General features: G+C 32.9%; 1 protein-coding gene across 2 annotated transcripts in view; it reads left to right on the top strand.

The window, feature by feature from the left end:
• Positions 1 to 18517, top strand: part of PLOD2 (procollagen-lysine,2-oxoglutarate 5-dioxygenase 2) — a 100813-nt gene extending 82296 nt beyond the window's left edge. Inside the window, exons 11-20 of one of the 2 annotated variants that reach the window (XM_019438854.2) lie at positions 1183 to 1287; positions 6683 to 6808; positions 9135 to 9276; positions 10438 to 10500; positions 11503 to 11616; positions 14155 to 14220; positions 15285 to 15389; positions 16530 to 16676; positions 16787 to 16912; positions 17080 to 18517. In XM_019438854.2, the coding sequence (XP_019294399.1) occupies positions 1183 to 1287; positions 6683 to 6808; positions 9135 to 9276; positions 10438 to 10500; positions 11503 to 11616; positions 14155 to 14220; positions 15285 to 15389; positions 16530 to 16676; positions 16787 to 16912; positions 17080 to 17235 (1150 nt within the window). In that variant the 3' untranslated portion in view covers positions 17236 to 18517. The remainder of the gene's footprint in view (positions 1 to 1182; positions 1288 to 6682; positions 6809 to 9134; positions 9277 to 10437; positions 10501 to 11502; positions 11617 to 14154; positions 14221 to 15284; positions 15390 to 16529; positions 16677 to 16786; positions 16913 to 17079) is intronic. The other variant, XM_019438871.2, reaches the window with a different exon arrangement.
• The last annotated feature ends 679 nt before the right edge of the window (positions 18518 to 19196 follow it).

Here is a 19196-nt window from a genome sequence, read left to right on the forward strand (position 1 = left end):
AAAATCAATTAGCTGAATATTTATGAGTGACTGTGAACTCTTTTTTCTGTTTCATTGATCTTAGACCAATGGCACACTTTATTACCAGGGATTTATATTAATCTTGAAATCAAGTAGTAAACTTCCTTCAATTTTTTTTCTAAAATAATTTTGGCTGTTTTGTTTTTATTTTATTTATTTCATTTATTTGAGATATAATTGACTTATAACATACTAGCTTTAGATGTACTACATAATGATTCAATATTTGTATACACTGTGAAATGATGACCACCATAAGTCTGTAGTTACCATCCGTCACCATACATAGTTACAAAATTTAAAGAAAATTTTCTGTAATTTTTGCACAATTTTAGCAAAGTTTCATGTCTGCTGTCCTATATGACAGTTGCTTAGAAACAAATGTGGTATAAGGATACATACTGATAGTAGCAGAAAGTGAGGACTAGGATTAACAGTGAAGGAGAAGAGCTTGAAAGCAGAGGGCCCCAAATATAAAAACCATAATACTTGAAAGCATTTCGCGTGTATAACAAGTAGCTCCTTCTTTGTTGTTCCTGATAATAATGCTACAGACACTACCAAGAAGAACGTATATCATAGTCCATGACCCCTGATAATAAGCAGGGGAGTAGATATCTTAGAATTCCATGCAAATCAAGATTAAAAATTATTGATACCTAAAGAGTTATACATTTGTATCTCCAAATATACTTAAAATTAAGTTGTTGGATAAGCAAGATTTTACACTGTGTGTGTGTGTGTGTGTGTGTGTGTGTGTGTGTGTGTGCGCGCGCGCGCGTGTGCAAAAAGCATTTTGATTTGTGGAAAAAGTTGTTGATAAATACATGGAGATAAATTGTGTTTCCTTTTCAGAGAGGACTAAATACTAAATTCTAAATTGTCATTCTGACTGGATATTTTATGTCTTAAATCTTTTAGTGGCTTGAAAATGTATTTCACTTAACCTAAAATTTTTGGTGTTGATTTACATATGAATATGTATGTTGACAAACTATTTTGCAATTTAAGACAATATTTATCCCTTTGGATATTGTCTAACTATTTTAATTAGAAAAAAATATGTGAGAGAAACCTTATTTTATGTATAAGCTTTATGTTGACATTTTCTAACCAGCAAATATATATTTTATCTAATTACTATTTCCTTTTCAATGTTAGGGATTTTTGCCGTCAGGATGAAAGCTGTGATTATTATTTCAGTATCGATGCCGATGTTGTTTTGACAAATCCAAGGACCTTAAAAATTTTGATTGAACAAAACAGGTACTACATAAAATTCATGTCAATTTATTTAAAATGGCAATCATTTTCTGTGTCTATGTGGGCACACTATACTTATCTGTGTTTAGTGAATTGAGGGGAATCACATGAAGTTATTTTCTATACCTTATAACTTTCAATTCTGATTAGTTTTCTTTTAAAGGAGTCAAAAAGAAAACAACCTGATGAAAATTAGAAGTATTTAATATTAGTTACAATCACAAACGCAATGTTTATCAATTATAGTTGGACTATTTTTCGGTTTAAAGCTAGATGGAATTATGATCTGTTTGGAAAATTTGGAATTTTTTTTCTCTGTAGGTATTTTTAAATTAGAATTCATAAAACCTACGATCTTTTGAAAAGTTATTGCAGAGATCTAAGTTCTTAGAATTTGAAAAAAAATTTCAGAGATCTGTGATTTTATTTAGTATTGAACTAATAATTATTACTCAGCAGTACCTATTTTTATTTACTGAAGTATGAAAAAGACACCATCTATAACAGCTTATAGTGATATTAATCATTATTTATTATATTACCCCTATTCCTATTAATACTTATTAATCCTCTTATCAGTAGCATAGCATACCTTTAATATGTGCTCATTAAATGACCTGTATTGTTTTTAAGTGTGTTTATATATATTAACACAGTATGTGCTTATTAAATGACCAGTATTGTTTTTAAGTATGTTTGTATATATGAACACAATTAGCAAATAGAATGGCTAACAGTGAAATGTTAGAATTACTGTTTTTATTTTGCTTAGTAAAATATATAAGAAATCTGTTATGCTCTTCTAACCTACTCTATATGTAATATAATTTGCCAATTTGAGAATTTAGTTATTACTTCAAAATCCAAGATCTCTTAGTATTAATCTCTATATACAGCCCCACTGTATATCTAGCAATAGATGTTTATCTATCTAAGATAACTATCTATAAGTTACAAGTAATTTTCAAAACGTATGAATAAGGATTTGGAAATAAGGCAAGGAAAAGCATTTAGGTTATCCTAGAGATAAGGGAAGGGCTATAGTTGTAATTTGTAACTCTTAAAACCTAGTGGAGGGGCGCCTGGGTGGCGCAGTCGGTTAAGCGTCCGACTTCAGCCAGGTCACGATCTCGCGGTCCGTGAGTTCGAGCCCCGCGTCGGGCTCTGGGCTGATGGCTCAGAGCCTGGAGCCTGTTTCCGATTCTGTGTCTCCCTCTCTCTCTGCCCTTCCCCCGTTCATGCTTTGTCTCTCTCTGTCCCAAAAATAAATAAAAAACGTTGAAAAAAACCTAGTGGAATTCAGTAATATTATCTTGAATTTGTAGTGTTAATTGCCTCTTACTTTGACTTAAATTCAGTATTGTGGAATGCACATTTTCAAAATAATCTTTGTATGTTCTTACTATATGACACTTTTGTAGGTACTTACTATTCTTTTAGTGAACTATTTAATGAATTTATACTATGGATTAAACATATATCCCCTTTAATGTTAACCTAATGTTTTAAACCTTGTAACAAATAAAATTACCTCATAAGTAACTCAGCTGCCATCTGGGGCCATTGTTCTTGAAGTGCCAGTAAAACTCAGGATATTTCTCCAATTCCATAAATTTCTGTTACCGATCAAAGGTTTTGGTTCGTATGACATTTGTGGTTCTTGCTCCTGTATCCAAACATGTAATTTTCAGAAAAAATTCACATCTACCAAAAATGTTGTGAGATTTAGTAGACTGAAGGTTAGAGGGACGGGGATGGGTCACATCTTAGGGCATGTGGCTTTCTAGCATCTCATCAGCTCTTTTCCCTTTCCTCTTTCTATCTCTGCCATTTACTGCCTTGCTCCAAATTTTATTCCTTCAGTAATATTGTGTAATTCAGCATCCCCTAGCTGCTATCCTGATACAGGAGTCCCCATTATCCACAGAGGATATGTTCCAAGACCCCAGTGGATTCCTGAAACTGCAGATAGTACCAATCGCTATGCATACTATGTTTTTTCCTATATACACATACCTACGCAAAAATTTAATTTCTAAATCAGTCACAGTAAGAGATTAATGACCGCAATAAAATAGAACAATTATAACAAAATGCTGTAATAAAAATAACATATGTGAATGAGGTCTCTCTCTCTCAAAATATCTTCCTGTTCTGTACTCACCCTTCTTGTGATGATGTGAGATGATAAAATGCCAGCGCATGAGATGAAGTGAGGTGAATGACGCAGGCAGTGTGATGTAGTGTTAGGCTTCTATTGATCTGATGATTCACCATAAGGAGTATCATCTGCTTCTGGACCATGGTTGACCCCAGGATAATTGGAACCATGGAAAGTGAAACCATGGGTAAGGGGGCCTACTGTATTTCAATACTCAAAAATATTGAGGCACACTGCAGACAGAGTTTGATTTCCATTTCTTTGCCCAGCCTTCTTTGGGAGGCAGCTGGGATTATAAATTACAAGATTTTTTAAATATATATTTGATCTTGTCAGTTATTACCTTTGAATTATTTCTTTTTTTTTACCATTGAATTATTTCTTAAATCAACATAATATATGTTCTTAAATCAACACAATATATCTAATATTGTAAATATTCTAAACAAAACAGAATATAAGTGTTTTTGGTTAACATTTCATTTTAAAAGGAACCAGGAAAAATAAACCAAGATAACCATTTTGTATGATATGTCTTTATAGACTGTGTTTCACTTTTCTGTGGGTAAGAGAAAGGGCACACCTGGTCTTCTCAAGACTGGAGTGTTATGAAATAGTTTTTTTTGTTGAGAATACCTGGTTCATAAACTTCCTCATGGAGGCGTTGTGTGAGGTTTTCTTTTTTTCTTTTTTCCTTTTTTTAAATTTAAATGTTAACGTAAAGTGCAATATTGGTTTCAGGAGTAGAATTTAGTGATTCATCACTTATGTACAACACCAACTGCTCATCCCAACAAGTGCCCTCCTTAGTACCCATCACCCATCTAGCCCATTTCCCACCCACCTCCCTCCATCAACCCATTGGTGTTTCTCCATCATTAAGAGTCTCTTGTGGTTTGCTTTTGTCTTCTTACCCCTACCCTTCCCATACGTTCATCTGTTTTGTTTCTTAAATTCTACATATGAGTGAAATCATGTATTATTTATCTTTCTCTGACTTACTTCACTTAGCACAATACACTCTAGCTCCATCCCCATCGTTGCAAATGCCAAGATTTCATTTTTTGATGGCTGAGTAATATTCCATTCTTTTTTAAAATTTTAAATATATATTTTAAAGTTTATTTATTTTGACAGAGAGAGAAAGCACAAGCAGGGGAGGGGCAGAGAGAGAGGGAGAGAATTTCAAGCAGGTTCCTTGCTGTCAACTCAGAGCCTGATGCAGGGCTCGATCTCATGAAGTGTAAGATCATGACCTGAGCTGAAATCAAGAGTCAGATGCTTAACCAACTGAGACACACAGGTACCCCAGTAATATTCCATTCTCACACCATACACAAAAATAAATGCAAAATGGCTTATGAAAGACCTCAGCGTGAGACAGGAAACAATCAAATCCTAGAGGAGAACACAGCCACCAACTTCTTTGACCTTGGCCCCAGCAACTTCTTACTAGACACGTTGCCAAAGACAAGGGAAACAAAAGCAAATATGACCTATTGGGACCTTATCAACATAAAAAGCTTCTGCACAGTGAAGGAAACCATCCACAAAACGAGAAGGTAGCCTATGGAATGGGAAAAGATATTTGCAAACGACATATCTGATAAAGGGTTAGTGTCCAAAATCTGTAAAGAACTTACCAAACTAAACTCCTGAATAGCAAACAACTCAGTTAAGAAATGGGCATAACACATGAATAGACACTTTTCCAAAGAAGACATCTAGATGGCTAACAGACATAGGAAAAGATGCTCAGTATCACTCATTTTCAGGGAACTACAAATAAACCACAATGATATATGACCTCTCACCTGTCAGAATGGCTAAAATCAATAACACAAGAAACAATAGGTGTTGACAAGGATGGGGACGAAGGGAAACCCTCTTACTGTTGGTGGGAATGCAACCTGGTGCAGCCACTCTCAAGAACAGTATGGAGGTTTCTAAATAAACTAAAAATAAAACTACTCTATGATCTAGCAATTGCACTCTTAGTTATTCATCCAAAGGACACAAAAGTACAGATTCGAAGGGTGCATACAGCACAATGTTTATAGCAGCATTATCAACAATAGCCAAACTATGGAGAGAGTCCAAATATCCATCAACTGTTGAATGGATAAAGACGTGTGAGATTTTGGTAAAAACTGACACCACCAGGGGTGCTTGGGTGGCTTCGTCAGTTAAGCTTCCACTTGACTCTTGGTTTTGGCTCAGGTCATGATCTCACATTTCTTGAGATACAGCCTCACATCAGGGTCTGCACTGATAGCGCAGAGCCTGCTTGGGATTTTCTCTCTACCTCTCTCTCTCTGTCCTTCCCCTTTGTGCACCCTCTCTCTGTCTCTCAAAATAAACTTAAAAAAAAAATGGCCATGACTATAGTTCATTTCATTTTAAAAGTAATTCTAGAGCAGCCTCAGATTTTGTTACCTCATTTGGAAAGTGTTAACACATTATAAACTAGATTTTCCTAAGAAAAATATGACTTATTTTGAATTTATAATATGTGCTTTTCTCAAAGGGACTACTTTTCTGGTAGGTAGTCAGATTGAGTGCTATGGCAATTACCACCTGTTTTGTTTTTTACAGTAGTTGAAGAACCAGAAGAATGTTCAGTGTTCCCAGGCGAGCACAACCCATTTCATAAGTTATAAAAAAAATTAAAAAAGAAACGTACTTTAAAGTGATTCAGGACTTAATTTTAGGAAAACTGGCATATTTATAAAAATCTAAGCTCATCTTTATTCATTTTTTCACTCAACAAATATTTATTGAATAATTGAATACACCAGGGACTGTTATGTCTTCTCAATGACGGTGAAAATATTTGATTTCATTTAGCGTAATTTCTGAACTACTTAACATAATTAAATAATGGAAGTAGTTTGACTTATTTTAAAAGTCGTTTTTAGACTTTCATTAGCATTTTCAATTTTTCTTTTTTGTTACTTGTTTTAAGAAAATTAGTGTGCTTAAGAAAAAGTGGAAAGAAATTCTCGTTTTTCTTTTATTTTTTTCTTCATTTCTTATTCATTTTTATTTAATTTTTAGTTAGTTAACTTACAGTTCTATATTGGTTTCAGGAGTAGAATTCAGTGTTTTGGACTTACTATGTGTGTATTAAGTGAACTTTAGTGTTTTGGTGTCATGCTAAGCCCAAAACACACAATTCAGTGGTAACTTAAGTATAAATAATTTCTTGGATTTGCTTTTCTCTCACGCTGTCTTTAGAAAGATCATTGCCCCTCTTGTAACTCGTCATGGAAAACTGTGGTCCAACTTCTGGGGAGCTTTGAGTCCTGATGGATACTATGCTCGATCGGAAGATTATGTAGATATTGTTCAAGGGAATAGAGTGTAAGTTACTTGATCTACTCTTTTACTGTAAAAGTGCCATAATCTCAAAATGTGGTCTTGTTAACATCACCTGAATTTTTATTCCTCTTTTCTTTGTGATTAATGGAAATTTGAAAACCTGGAATCCTGAAATACTAGTGTAAAATTAATATTAAAAGAATCTGTTTTTGAAATTCTAAATCTTCACAGGAACAAACTTACTGCTGTGGGAAATGTAGGAGACACTACATGGTTAATAGGGGCAGCCAGAGATAGCTGTAGGAGGAGGAGTAGGATTTAGTTCGAAGTTTAGAAAAGGAATTTTGTTTAGCTGATTTTTCTAGCACCCAGGATGAAAATTGTTTTGATAGCTTTTAAAATTTACAAGTAAACCAACAAAAACAATACCAAAGGCCATAACTTTCCCACATTTCCTACTGCAAGAGTTTTGTGTGAAATAGGTAGTATTCTACTTTAAAGATCACTTTCTTCACTAATACCTCGTTTCCATTTCTAGAGTTTGAAAAGAATATGCTTGCTACAAAGTGTGTGCATGATTGATACCTGTTTCAGAGACAACAGTTGGTATTTTTTAGACTAAAAAATATCACAAATGTAATAGTGTGGTTTTGCTAAGGTAATATAGAGAGGCATGTTATCTTTTATTTTTTCTACAGATGATGGACCAGAGGCCATCTTAACTGAGTGTTAAGGGCTTTGCCTAATTTCTCAGATGCATCCACCCACTTAAAAGCGAAAACATTCTTTCATGAGTAAATATACGTGCCCCTAAATTTAGAGTAAAAAACCCCACACATTTATTGTTGAACAGTTGAGTATGAAAAAGATGTTTCGCTTGTGAAAATAGTAATACATTTGAATAATACAAATATGATAAAAGCTTTTGTTAGCTGCGGTTAAGGAGCATGATAGCTGAGAAAACACTATTCAGATCATATACTATTGTTTCAAAGTACTTTTATTGTCTCTCTGAGGATTTGTATAGACCAAATGCCTGATACTGTCTGTGGGTATAGCAGAAATAAGGGCTCACAGAAGTGGAATAGCGAATTTATGTTTCATTTAAGTTGCTTTAGGCACTGGTGATATTTTGTGGAGCTTCCTGTCACTGTTGTTTAAAGTGTAAGAAAAAGAATATGGGAGAGGCTTTTGATCTAGTTAATACAAGAATGCACTTCATGGCCAAAAGCTACATGAAGGAATGACATCTTATGACACGTACACGTGTAAGGGTGTGTGTGTGTGTGTGTGTGTGTGTGTGTGTGTGTGTGTGTGTGTGTGTTTCTTCAAAACCGAGACACTGCCTACTCCGCCAGTGATAAATTTCTGAAATCAGATGACACATTGTATATTTTTATGGCTGTCTCCTTTGAGGCTCATCTAGCAAGACTAAGTGAAATCATATTCCTTTTAATATCTAACTACATTTCCTTGGTCAAGATCTTTCCTTTTTGTTCTCTGAAAGCAACAGGCATATGCCTTCAGGCGAAACCTTACTTGCTGTTCTTAGGAAATGAGTCATGTTCAGAATAAGAAGACAAATGTGGGGAAGAATAAAGGACAAAATAGTGTCTCTCAACACTCATGTACTTCTAGATATATTTTTTCTTATCCTCTCTTTCTACAGAAATTTGAGTTGGCTTAGTGAATTTCAAGAGAATATATTTTAGGAAAATTTTCGGTTGTATTCAGTGGCGTGCTGGTGAATGTGTAACAACTGGGTCTTGGGGTTGAGGGATGCCCTGATTTGTAGTGTTTGCCAGTTTCTGTGATGTAAATGCCCCTGCCATGGCTGATTTCAAGCTTCCAACATGAAGTCACTGAGTCTAGACTTGGGAAGTGAAGCTAAGTGTTCTGGGAGCCAGTGTGAGCTGGTTGTAGTACACCATAGGGGGTGTGTGTGTGTGTGTGTGTGTGTGTGTGTGTGTGTGATTATTTTTGCTATCACTCTGCTTGATCCTAAGTGGAAATACTTTCTGTGTTATACTCTAACAATGACATGAAGGATTATAGTCAAAATGCTAAACAGATAATAGTCTTAAAGTGAAGTTTATATAAGGAGTTAGTATTTATCAAATAAACATGTAGTGTGTAACAAGTAATGTCATAGATGTGTGTGTGTATATTTTAAATATCATAAAATGTGTTTGCATTTGCATGTAATTTGATTCAGTAATTTATATATACAAAATTTAAAAACATACAGGGCACTTATTTTAAAAACATAAAAATAAACCTTTAAATATATATATATATATATATATTTTTTTTTTTTTTTTTTTTTTTTAATTTCTGGTATTTTGGAATGTTTTGTCTTTACTTTCAGAGGGATATGGAATGTCCCATACATGGCTAACGTGTACTTAATTAAGGGAAAGACGCTCCGATCAGAGATGAATGAAAGGAACTATTTTGTTCGTGATAAATTGGATCCTGATATGGCTCTGTGCCGAAATGCTAGAGAAATGGTAGGGTATACAATGATGGCTTGCTTGAATGTTCTTATAAAGTGGCCTGCTTTACCAGTTGATGTGTCATTGTTTTGATGCTCCTTTTCTTTCTAATTTGTAAGTACTAGCCAATTTTTTTGGTTCTGTGTTGAAAAAACTGGGAGCAGTTATAGAGCAAAATTTGTGACCATTTGTCTGTAGAAACAGTTTGAAAAATGTTAGCTTTGGTGCTTAGGCTAAGTCATAAACAACAAAAAGATTTCAGTCACAAACATGGATTTGTTGCAAATCAGCTTTGCATTTCTAAGAAATCATGTTTACTTTCATTCAAAATTTTATAGTGGAAACCTGACCTAGTTAAATTAATTAGATAAGTCTGGGTGAAACAATCCTTTACACATTTAAGAAGAACACACTTTTGTTCTGAAATCAATGTCTCCATTATTTCTGTTGTTACAAACTGCACACTGCTCAAAAGGCGCTCCTCACCACTATACTAGGAGAAGGACTGAGTTACGGAGTGTATTTGATCTGTGTGAAAAGTAACGATACATTGTTTTTCTACAAATACACTTTCATTGTAGAATTTTAATGATCGTGGAAAATAGTTTGTTTTTCAAAATGTGTAAATGTTGTAAAGCCTGTTTGTATAGTTTTCTGTTTTAGAAATGATTGGGCTATTTTATTCAAATTTATATATACAAATGTGATTTTGGAAAAAATCAGAAAAGTTGGCAAGTATTTTTTTCTAGTTTAATAAGGCATGTATTGTTGGAGTGTATGTGTTTTTCCTACAAGCCTGTGTGCATTGTTATATCGAGTATCTTCAGTACTTGTGATTATAACTTGTGCTCATCTTTTGCTAATTTGACTCAACAGCGTGTCCTGGAATGGCCTGTCTTACACATTTTCCCCTTTGTCTTAATTTTGTGTCTAATGAAAACTCTACTAAGGAATGAGCTTGGATTTATGTTTGACCAAAAAAAAAAAAAAAAAAAAAATTGGGCTGGAGTTGTTTCTTTGTGTGCACTATAAGCTTTGCTTGTTATGCATGTTGTCTATGAAGGACATTTCAGAATGTCAGCTTTTGATCAAGGGCTGCTAATTTTATTTACCTAAGAATACCTGAGAGAGTATGGGTGTGCAGGTCAACTTACCCAATGCTTCTCTTCATTTTAGACTTTACAAAGGGAAAAAGACTCCCCTACTCCGGAAACATTCCAAATGCTCAGCCCCCCAAAGGTGTTATTTTTATTTATTTTTATTTATTTTTGTTTGTTTAATTAATACTAGATATGGTATATTGCCTAGCAGTAAAGTTTCTTTAACAGTCTTCTTTCCATTTAGCATGGTAAAATGTTGGTATTCATTGGTTCTTAATTAGTGTATGTGTATGTATATTTTGTGTGCTGGGGATGGGCATCGTGTGATATTAAATTCTTAGTTCTTCAGGCTGATGTACATTTTATGGTTGACAGATGAGAAAGTTAAACCCAAATCTCTTTCGCTGGTTTTTCTAGTTTGTTTTTTAAAGGGAGAGAAGAAATAGGTGTAAGTATAAAGTATATCTTGATTAAAATGAGATCTGGGTACCCTTCATCATTATTTTTTTTTTATTAATAACTAACTCTTTTACCATTAAAACAGGTACAAAAAGAAACAACCTTACCATGGTGGTTTTTGCCAAGTTTATTTCGTTTAAGGCAAGGATACGAGACTGATTTTCTTTAGCTGCCTTTAATGAACAAATAATTTCTGTGTTCAGTTTTTAAACATCAGGACAATAAGAGAATGAAATAGTCTGATGTAAAAATACTGACATTTGAAATCTTGTTTAAAAATGTGACATCTTCTTTGAAAGGGAAAGAAGCCGAAAGAGGTACAATTCATTGCACTTGGTGTCTCAAAAATATTTCTGCTTTCAAACAGGAATTGTTTTTCCCCTGATGTCTACATCTAGGATCAATGAGAAAGGGACAAAAACAGTCATTCTTCCTCTTCTTTTTTTCAGTTGAGTGTCAGTGCTATCAATTAGTTTTGTGTGGTGCCTGAATTTATAATTAATAAAAGTTTTATCTCTTTTATTTTAAATCATGCATGTTTTTATATGAGAAATAAAATGCATGTTCAGGAATGAGATATAAAAGTTGAAATTAATATCTCCTATATATTTTTCCTATGGTTAAGTTTATTTTCTTGTACTTTCCTCTAAGATTGTTAATACTGTTATTCTTTGGCACATAGGGTGTGTTTATGTACATTTCTAATAGACATGAATTTGGAAGACTTTTATCAACTGCTAATTACAATACTTCACATTATAACAATGACCTCTGGCAGATTTTTGAAAATCCTGTGGTATGTACTTCATACTCAACTTCATTTATTTCTTATTTTCAGATGTAAATCAGTTGGGTTAATAACACGAAAATGTGATAAGAAGCTTTAAAAAGTTAAAGTTTAAAAAACAGTTTAAAAATATAATCAATTGTAGCTTTCAAAAATAATATAATTTAGTATAATAATATTAATTATAATTAATATTCTGTTAATTATAATAATTTAATATAATAAATATTTTTAAAAGCTACAATTGATTATATTTCTTGACCAAGAATTTTTAAAATATAGATGTATATTATGCATGGGGAAAGGAATGATCAGTTTCTCTTAATATTTCTATTTTATATATTCAAAAGCATCATCAGATTTTTAATTGTAATTTCAGAAAAACTGTTTACAAGTAGCTCAAGAAGAGAATTCAAGGAGTTAGTTTGAGAAAATACATTTTATTTTATCTTATTTTTTATAACAATTTTTTGAATGTACACCAAAGACAGCCAGAGAAAATTGCAGAGTAAGTGGATTCAGCATGTATAGAAAGTCTTAAATTGAGGAAACTATTTCCTTCTAAACTCTAAAATTATTTCTTATCTTAAAGATTTGAATCCTCAAGGAATTCATTCCTTTTTTGTCTTGCTATTCTCTTCAGTCAAATTGGAATGCTTATTCCAGGGAAAATACTCTCTTTGGTATTCATCTCTGGAATGCTGTTTACAGCTTTCCCCTTGTCAATAGTAAAAGTTTTAAATTACAAAGACTCAATCCACCTGATCAGAATTGCCTTTTATTTCGTAGGGGTAGTTGACAGCCAGGAATAGTAAATTCAAAGTCTCTGAAGACTCTGTTGAATAGAAAAATAACATTTTTTGACATTTTTGTATGTTAAAGGATTTTTGTTTCACTTAAGCTACATATCTTCATCTTTCACAAGAGTGTAATTAAAAAGAGGTTTTTTAAGTGGTGAGGGTGGAATTACATATTTTACTTTGGCGCTGAGCCTCTTGGTTATTTTGAGGAATAGAATTATTATATTTGTTGGGTAATATTAGCTCCTGAAAAAATGTCCCAAATTATATCCTGAATTGTAGACATTTGTGTCAGGATTCATAACTTTGGAGAATATGAAATGAAAACATCAGAAGTAAGTAGGAACTGCTTTTCTTTCCATGGCTTTGTTTTGTTTTTGGTAGATTACCCTGATCAATGCGCCTCATGAGGGATGTCCCATAGCAAAATATTCAACCATTGTCCTGTTATCAGAACTTCTAAAAAATTAGTCAAGTAAGAGTTTGTTAAATGATATTTGAAAGGTGGCCTAAAATGAGACGTTAATGCCTTAATGTGAGATCTTAGGAATTTTTTTTTTAATTTCAAAAAATCGATAATGATGCATAAAAAATACTTAAAGATTCTGAAATGTTATAAATGATTTTTTCTAATTTCCTCCATATTCTGAAATCAGAGAACTAATCAGTATTAAAGGGATTAATGAGATAATAGAATAATTTGATTCTTACAATTATATACGAAGTATAAATGAAATTTATTTAAAGAATTTGAAGATAACCTTGGTTCTTTCATATGATCTACATATAAGCAGAGATGTGTAAAATCTAAGAATGGCATACACATTATCAGGGTTTCTCTGAAATATGGCTTAAAAGATGTATTTCAGACAAATATTTTTTGAAACATATTTTGATTGGAATTATTTTGAGTCTATACCTCAAGCCTTCCCTTCTGGTTCCCCATGTTTATACTTTGTAAAGAGAAAATTAAGAATTTTGTTAAACATGTCTAAATACAAGAGATTTTTTTTTTGATACGAAATGTCTCCACATTTTCATTTATACTCTCTAAATATGTGATTTTTAAATTAAACACTTGACTCAGGAAGAGAATTCCTTAGCTGATACTGACACAACTTGAGATACCTTAGTATGTGGTTTATGTATCAGAGCTTAGTCAAAGAAGAATCAGACTCCTGAGTTAGCATGAAGACAAGTTTTCTCTTAATGTATGGTTCTATACCTTAATTTCAGTAACTAAAAGAAATGAAAGTATTAGTAATCCATGATCATTCTTTGATACATAATAAAAACAGAAGTGAAGAGAGAATATTTAAATACATTTTAAAATATCATAACTATTTTAGAGTAATTCACTCTCAAAGTCCTGTATATATAAGACCCTAGTTGATTAATTTGCTTATTTTTACTAATATTTGTTAGGATTTTGTTCTTTACCATTAACTTTTAAGCCCATATTTACCTATCCCTGTGTTTATGCATAGAATACAGCATACAAATTTTAAAATCCTGAGGTCTAAAAATTCATAAATAAAAATTTCATGTTTCATAGAATGATGTGAACATATAGAGTCAGACAAAGTTTAACAAGCATAAACTGTGGTTTCTGAAAATTCCTTTTTTGTCCAATACACTAGTCATTTATAAATTGAGCAATTTCTAAAATGCATACACTTTATATTTTCTGTTATTTATTAAAAGGTATTTGCTTTTGATTTGTGCAACTGATTTTTTTTTTTGATAGGACTGGAAAGAAAAATATATAAACCGGGATTATTCAAAGATTTTCACTGAAAATATAGTTGAACAGGTTTGTATTAATAATTTCAATGATGTGTAGAGTACTTTTGCTATGTTTTCCAGAAGGGAACAATATTAATGCAATATTGCTTTATCAGAGGTGTTGTGAAAGTGGAGAAGCCATCTTGTAGATAAAAATCATGTGGCTTAATTAACCTTAAGGATCATATAGTTGTAAAAATATAGAACATGAAGATCAACCATAATTTTAAGATCATTCCCTTTTTTGGCCATACTTTCAAATGTTATAGCTGTCCCAAACCACTAAAAGTAAGGAACCTTTGGCAAATCTCTGAGGTAGCCCTCATTTAATAAAAGTGTATCTTTGCAAGAAATTGATCTTTAAGAGTCTCTTCTCAAACATGTCTTTTAAAAAATGAACTCTGTTTTAGGTTAGTGTTCCAAACTGTTGCTAATACCTTATTTCAGAGAATGTAAGGCATCTTTGATTCTGAGATGCTCTGTTATTTTGTGTACTGTAAGAAATGACCAGAATACTGCCAATTAAACTATAACATAACGTTTTCTACTCATTTAGAATTTTCAATTTTATACATATTGGAAGAGCTATTTTAGACTTATCAAGGTATAGATGTTATCATATGTCATAGGGCACTGTATGCATAATAATTTCCGTTTCAATGGCAAATCATAGTGTACATTATTTAAAAAAAATTTTAAAGGGCAAGTCAACTCAAGTGCAACACCAGGTAAATGCACACATGTACATCCACACACACTGATATATACATACACACAAGGTGAAACTATGAAAATTTGATCAAGTATACATACACTGTAGCATTACAGCTACATCATAGTGGTTGCCTGGTCAAATGTGAGTCCAAGATATGTCTTGATTTTACAGATGTGAAAATGCAAAAAGGAAAAAGTCTTAGCATTTAAAAAAAATTAACATTTGTAACAGTTATGTCAATAATATTGGGCAAACCTCTTAAAAAGGCATCTAAGTGAGATGAGTATTGAGTATTCCATCCAATTACTTTTGCAATCTATTTATTAGTTAAAAGACACAAAATATTATTCTCTTAATGATGATCCCTTGTTTTATAGCCTTGTCCCGATGTCTTTTGGTTTCCCATCTTTTCTGAAAAAGCCTGTGATGAATTGGTGGAAGAAATGGAGCATTATGGCCAGTGGTCTGGGGGGAAACATCATGTGAGTTGTACTTTCACACAAAGAACTATCATGTGTATGTTGGATAGGAGGCGGGGGGTGGATATTTTGAGAATTTAGAGGAGATTTGTCTGTTTTGTCAGATATCTCTGACTTATGTACCTCAACGCAGGGGCTAGCCAAGGCTGTCAAGAGAACTCTGGTTGCATTTAATCCATCTGGCCTCAGTTTCTCATTTATGTATACAATTACACTGGATAGTTTCTAAAGGTCAGTGTCTCCAGGCTGGAATGGTAAGAAAATATATGCCTATTGTGTGCTATTAACTCTTCTCCAAGGCCACTTTTTATTCTCTGCGTTTTCACAGTGAGCTGTAGTGACAAAGTTTACCAAGACAAAGTTTATCTGGTTCACTGCCAAAGCTTTTTCTTGTGTGTAAACGTTGGAAGAAGAAATCTGTTTGAACGCCATTGGTGTAATTCAGTACTGAATTTACATTCAGTGTCAAAGACTTGGCAGGAAGTATTACTGTTGGTGGTTCAATGTGTTTCTTTTCCTCTGAGAATTTGCACATGCCTGCTCCTTAACAATACCAAGGAATTCTAGAATTCTCTAATATTACTGCCTCTGCTCAACTTCATACCCCAGCTAGTTAGCCGAAGTTCAAAGTATGAGAAGGAACCTGAAGCCAGCAGGTTGTAGGATAATAAAAAGCAATCATGGAAGGACTTGAGGTGTCATAAAATTGAAGTGGGGAACATAGCAGGGAAGGCCTGTTTTCAGTGATAGGGGATCCAAAGAGCAGACTGGCAGAATCTTTATCCATCAAGTATCTAAGACTGCCTGAAGGGTTACTGTAAAAAACTAATTTTTTTAGAGGGCATAGGAAGGCTTTGGAAATAAGTTTTATTTACTTGATAGTCAGACCTCAAATGTATATTAGTAAGTAAGAAAGGAGTCCATTGACCCTGCAATACTTTGCTTCATCATTGATACATTTGCAAAGCCATGTTATCTAAGTTATTTTGATAGTTTTGCAGTTAAAGCAGATGGTACACCATAATTGAACAACTGTTATTTTTATTGTCTATTATGATCTTGTGGTTGAAACAAATTCCAAGGTAATATAAATGTGAATTGCATGTGGACCACGCTTTATGACATCATTAATGCTGTTTCTAGGATAGCCGTATATCTGGTGGTTATGAAAATGTCCCAACTGATGATATCCACATGAAGCAAATTGATCTGGAGAATGTATGGCTTCATTTTATCCGGGAGTTTATTGCACCCGTTACACTGAAGGTCTTTGCAGGTTATTATACGAAGGTAGTTATGCTCCCATTCCTCCCGTCTACCTCCTACTAGTTTTTACACAAACGTGCTATTTTATATTTTTATTAATAAGCAAATCCATTGGTTTACTTTGCTTTTTTTAGGGGTTTGCACTATTGAATTTTGTAGTAAAATACTCCCCTGAAAGGCAACGCTCTCTTCGCCCTCATCATGACGCTTCTACATTTACCATCAACATTGCACTCAATAACGTGGGAGAAGATTTTCAAGTAATTATGGCTTTTATTTTTTTACATTTCTTAAAAGAAATATGTCATTACGATAAGGTTTTTGCCTTATTTTTTAAAAATTCTGCTCAGAGGGCATAATTTGAATTTTGCCACCGATTAGAAATTAAACAATAAGCTGATACATTTATTTGTTCCATCTCTTCTAGGGAGGCGGATGCAAATTTCTGAGGTACAACTGCTCTATTGAATCACCCAGAAAAGGCTGGAGCTTCATGCATCCAGGGAGACTCACACATTTGCATGAAGGACTTCCTGTTAAAAATGGAACGAGATACATTGCAGTGTCATTTATAGACCCCTAAGTTATTTACTTTTCATAGAAATGAATTTTTCTTTTGGAATGGATGAACATGTCTTTGGAGTTGTGCTTGAGAAGATGAAAGGAATATTTAAATAACTTCAACAGAACAACTTCACTTTGGGCCAAACGTTTGAAAAACTTTTTGTAAAAAATTGTTTGATATTTCATAATGTCTGCTCTGAGCCTTAAAACACAGATTGAAGAAGAAAAGAAAAAAAGTAAAAGCAAATATTTATTTCTATGCCGTTTGTCTCTGAGAATAATGGCAACTTTCTGATTTCGTGTTTCATTTGATCAGATACTCAGCTACAAATGTACAAGTGACAAGTGAGACTAATAATATTTTATTATTAAGAAAGCTCGGGAAGAATGTTATTTATCAACATGTAGACAAAATGAATATAAATGAATATTGACAATTTTTGAATCATTGGAAAACTGGAGTCATAACTGAATTTGTATACAACTAATTGTGTAAGTACTTTTTTGATGACCTATGCAGGTACCTTTTCTAGTAGTTACTGAAGGAATACAGAGAACAATAAATATCACACAATGTTTTTCCTCAAGACACTTAGTATAAAATACAATTGAGGTACAGAGCCAGTTGAAAACATTTCTGTTTATATTGTTGAACAGAGTTTTTTTGGTTACATTTATATTACAAATCCAGCCCTCTATTCCTTCAGATGAATTTTCCAAGGTGGATTATATTGAGTCGGTATTAGATTTAGGAAAGCTTTCAAAGCTTTCCATTATTGAAAGTATATCAGGTATCAACCTAAGATCAGCAAGTGTCTTTAAGTCAAAACAGACTTTTGATTTTAATTCTAGAAAATAATGAGGAAAAGAAAATTTCATGAGATTAGTAGTAGCATTTTATGATTAAAAAAAAAAAAACTTTGTTAAGTACTTGAATTATATATCAGGAAAATAAAGTTGGTGAGCCTTTCTTCTTCTCCTCGCCCTTTGTCTCCCTCCTCATTCTTTTTTAGAGAGTTATTCACCTTTGTGTCTTCCCAGCCTAGTTCCCATTTTATCCTCCTTCTTACTTTTTTGATTACCTTTTCTTGATCCCATTTAAAAAAAATTCCCCAGCACAAAAAAATTTGTGTCTTGAGTTCTCACCATTTTTCTGAGTGCAGTTTAAATATACTTATTGTAGCTACTGTTTTTAATTTAAAGGTTAAACTTGAAAAAAAAGTTCTAAGTCATGGTGCCAAAATTCATTTTTCTAACACCATGTGTTAGAAACTTATGAAAAATAAAGTAATTTAAAATAAGTTTCTCTTGGTCTCTTTATTATTGGTGATTTATCTTTAGAAGAGAATATATGATGGGGTATCCAAATATCTGGATATAAAAGGCTATGATTTTTCATTTTGCTTGGTACATTTACTGATATTATAATAACTTAATGAAAACTCTACTTATTGAATTATGAATTGAATTGTAATTATCTTCAATCTGAAAATGATTAGAGATTGACGTAGTTATTTTACAAGTGACGAAATAGAGACAAAACATATATTCAATATATCTGTTCTGTGGTGTTTTTCAAGTGCCTACTATGGGCCATGAACTGTTCCAGGCACTGAGGAAATAGTTAATATAAATATTATAATATTTAACCAAGATAATATAAATACTGGAAGATGGACCGAGGAAATAAGGCAGTTGGGTTCTACCTCTTTTCTTTGGTGGTACTTAATACTCAAAGTAAATTCCTACAGTCCATCAACTTTGTTGAAGAGACATGTTAGTAATTCTTTCTGAATTACATTACTGTACTTCAGGGATAGTATTCTAAATATATAACAACTGGTATTGATGTCAGCCAATCAGAGCAGATTCTGGTTACAAAAAACAGAATCTACCGGTGCAAACCAGCTTAATATCCCTTGTGATACACTTCAGAAGAAAGACATCTACAAGATCCTGTTTCTTTTTAGTTGTTGTATA

Source organism: Panthera pardus, unplaced genomic scaffold (genome assembly GCF_024362965.1).
Source record: "Panthera pardus isolate Hobbes unplaced genomic scaffold, ASM2436296v1 HiC_scaffold_16, whole genome shotgun sequence".
In the NCBI taxonomy this organism is placed as follows: domain Eukaryota; kingdom Metazoa; phylum Chordata; class Mammalia; order Carnivora; family Felidae; genus Panthera; species Panthera pardus.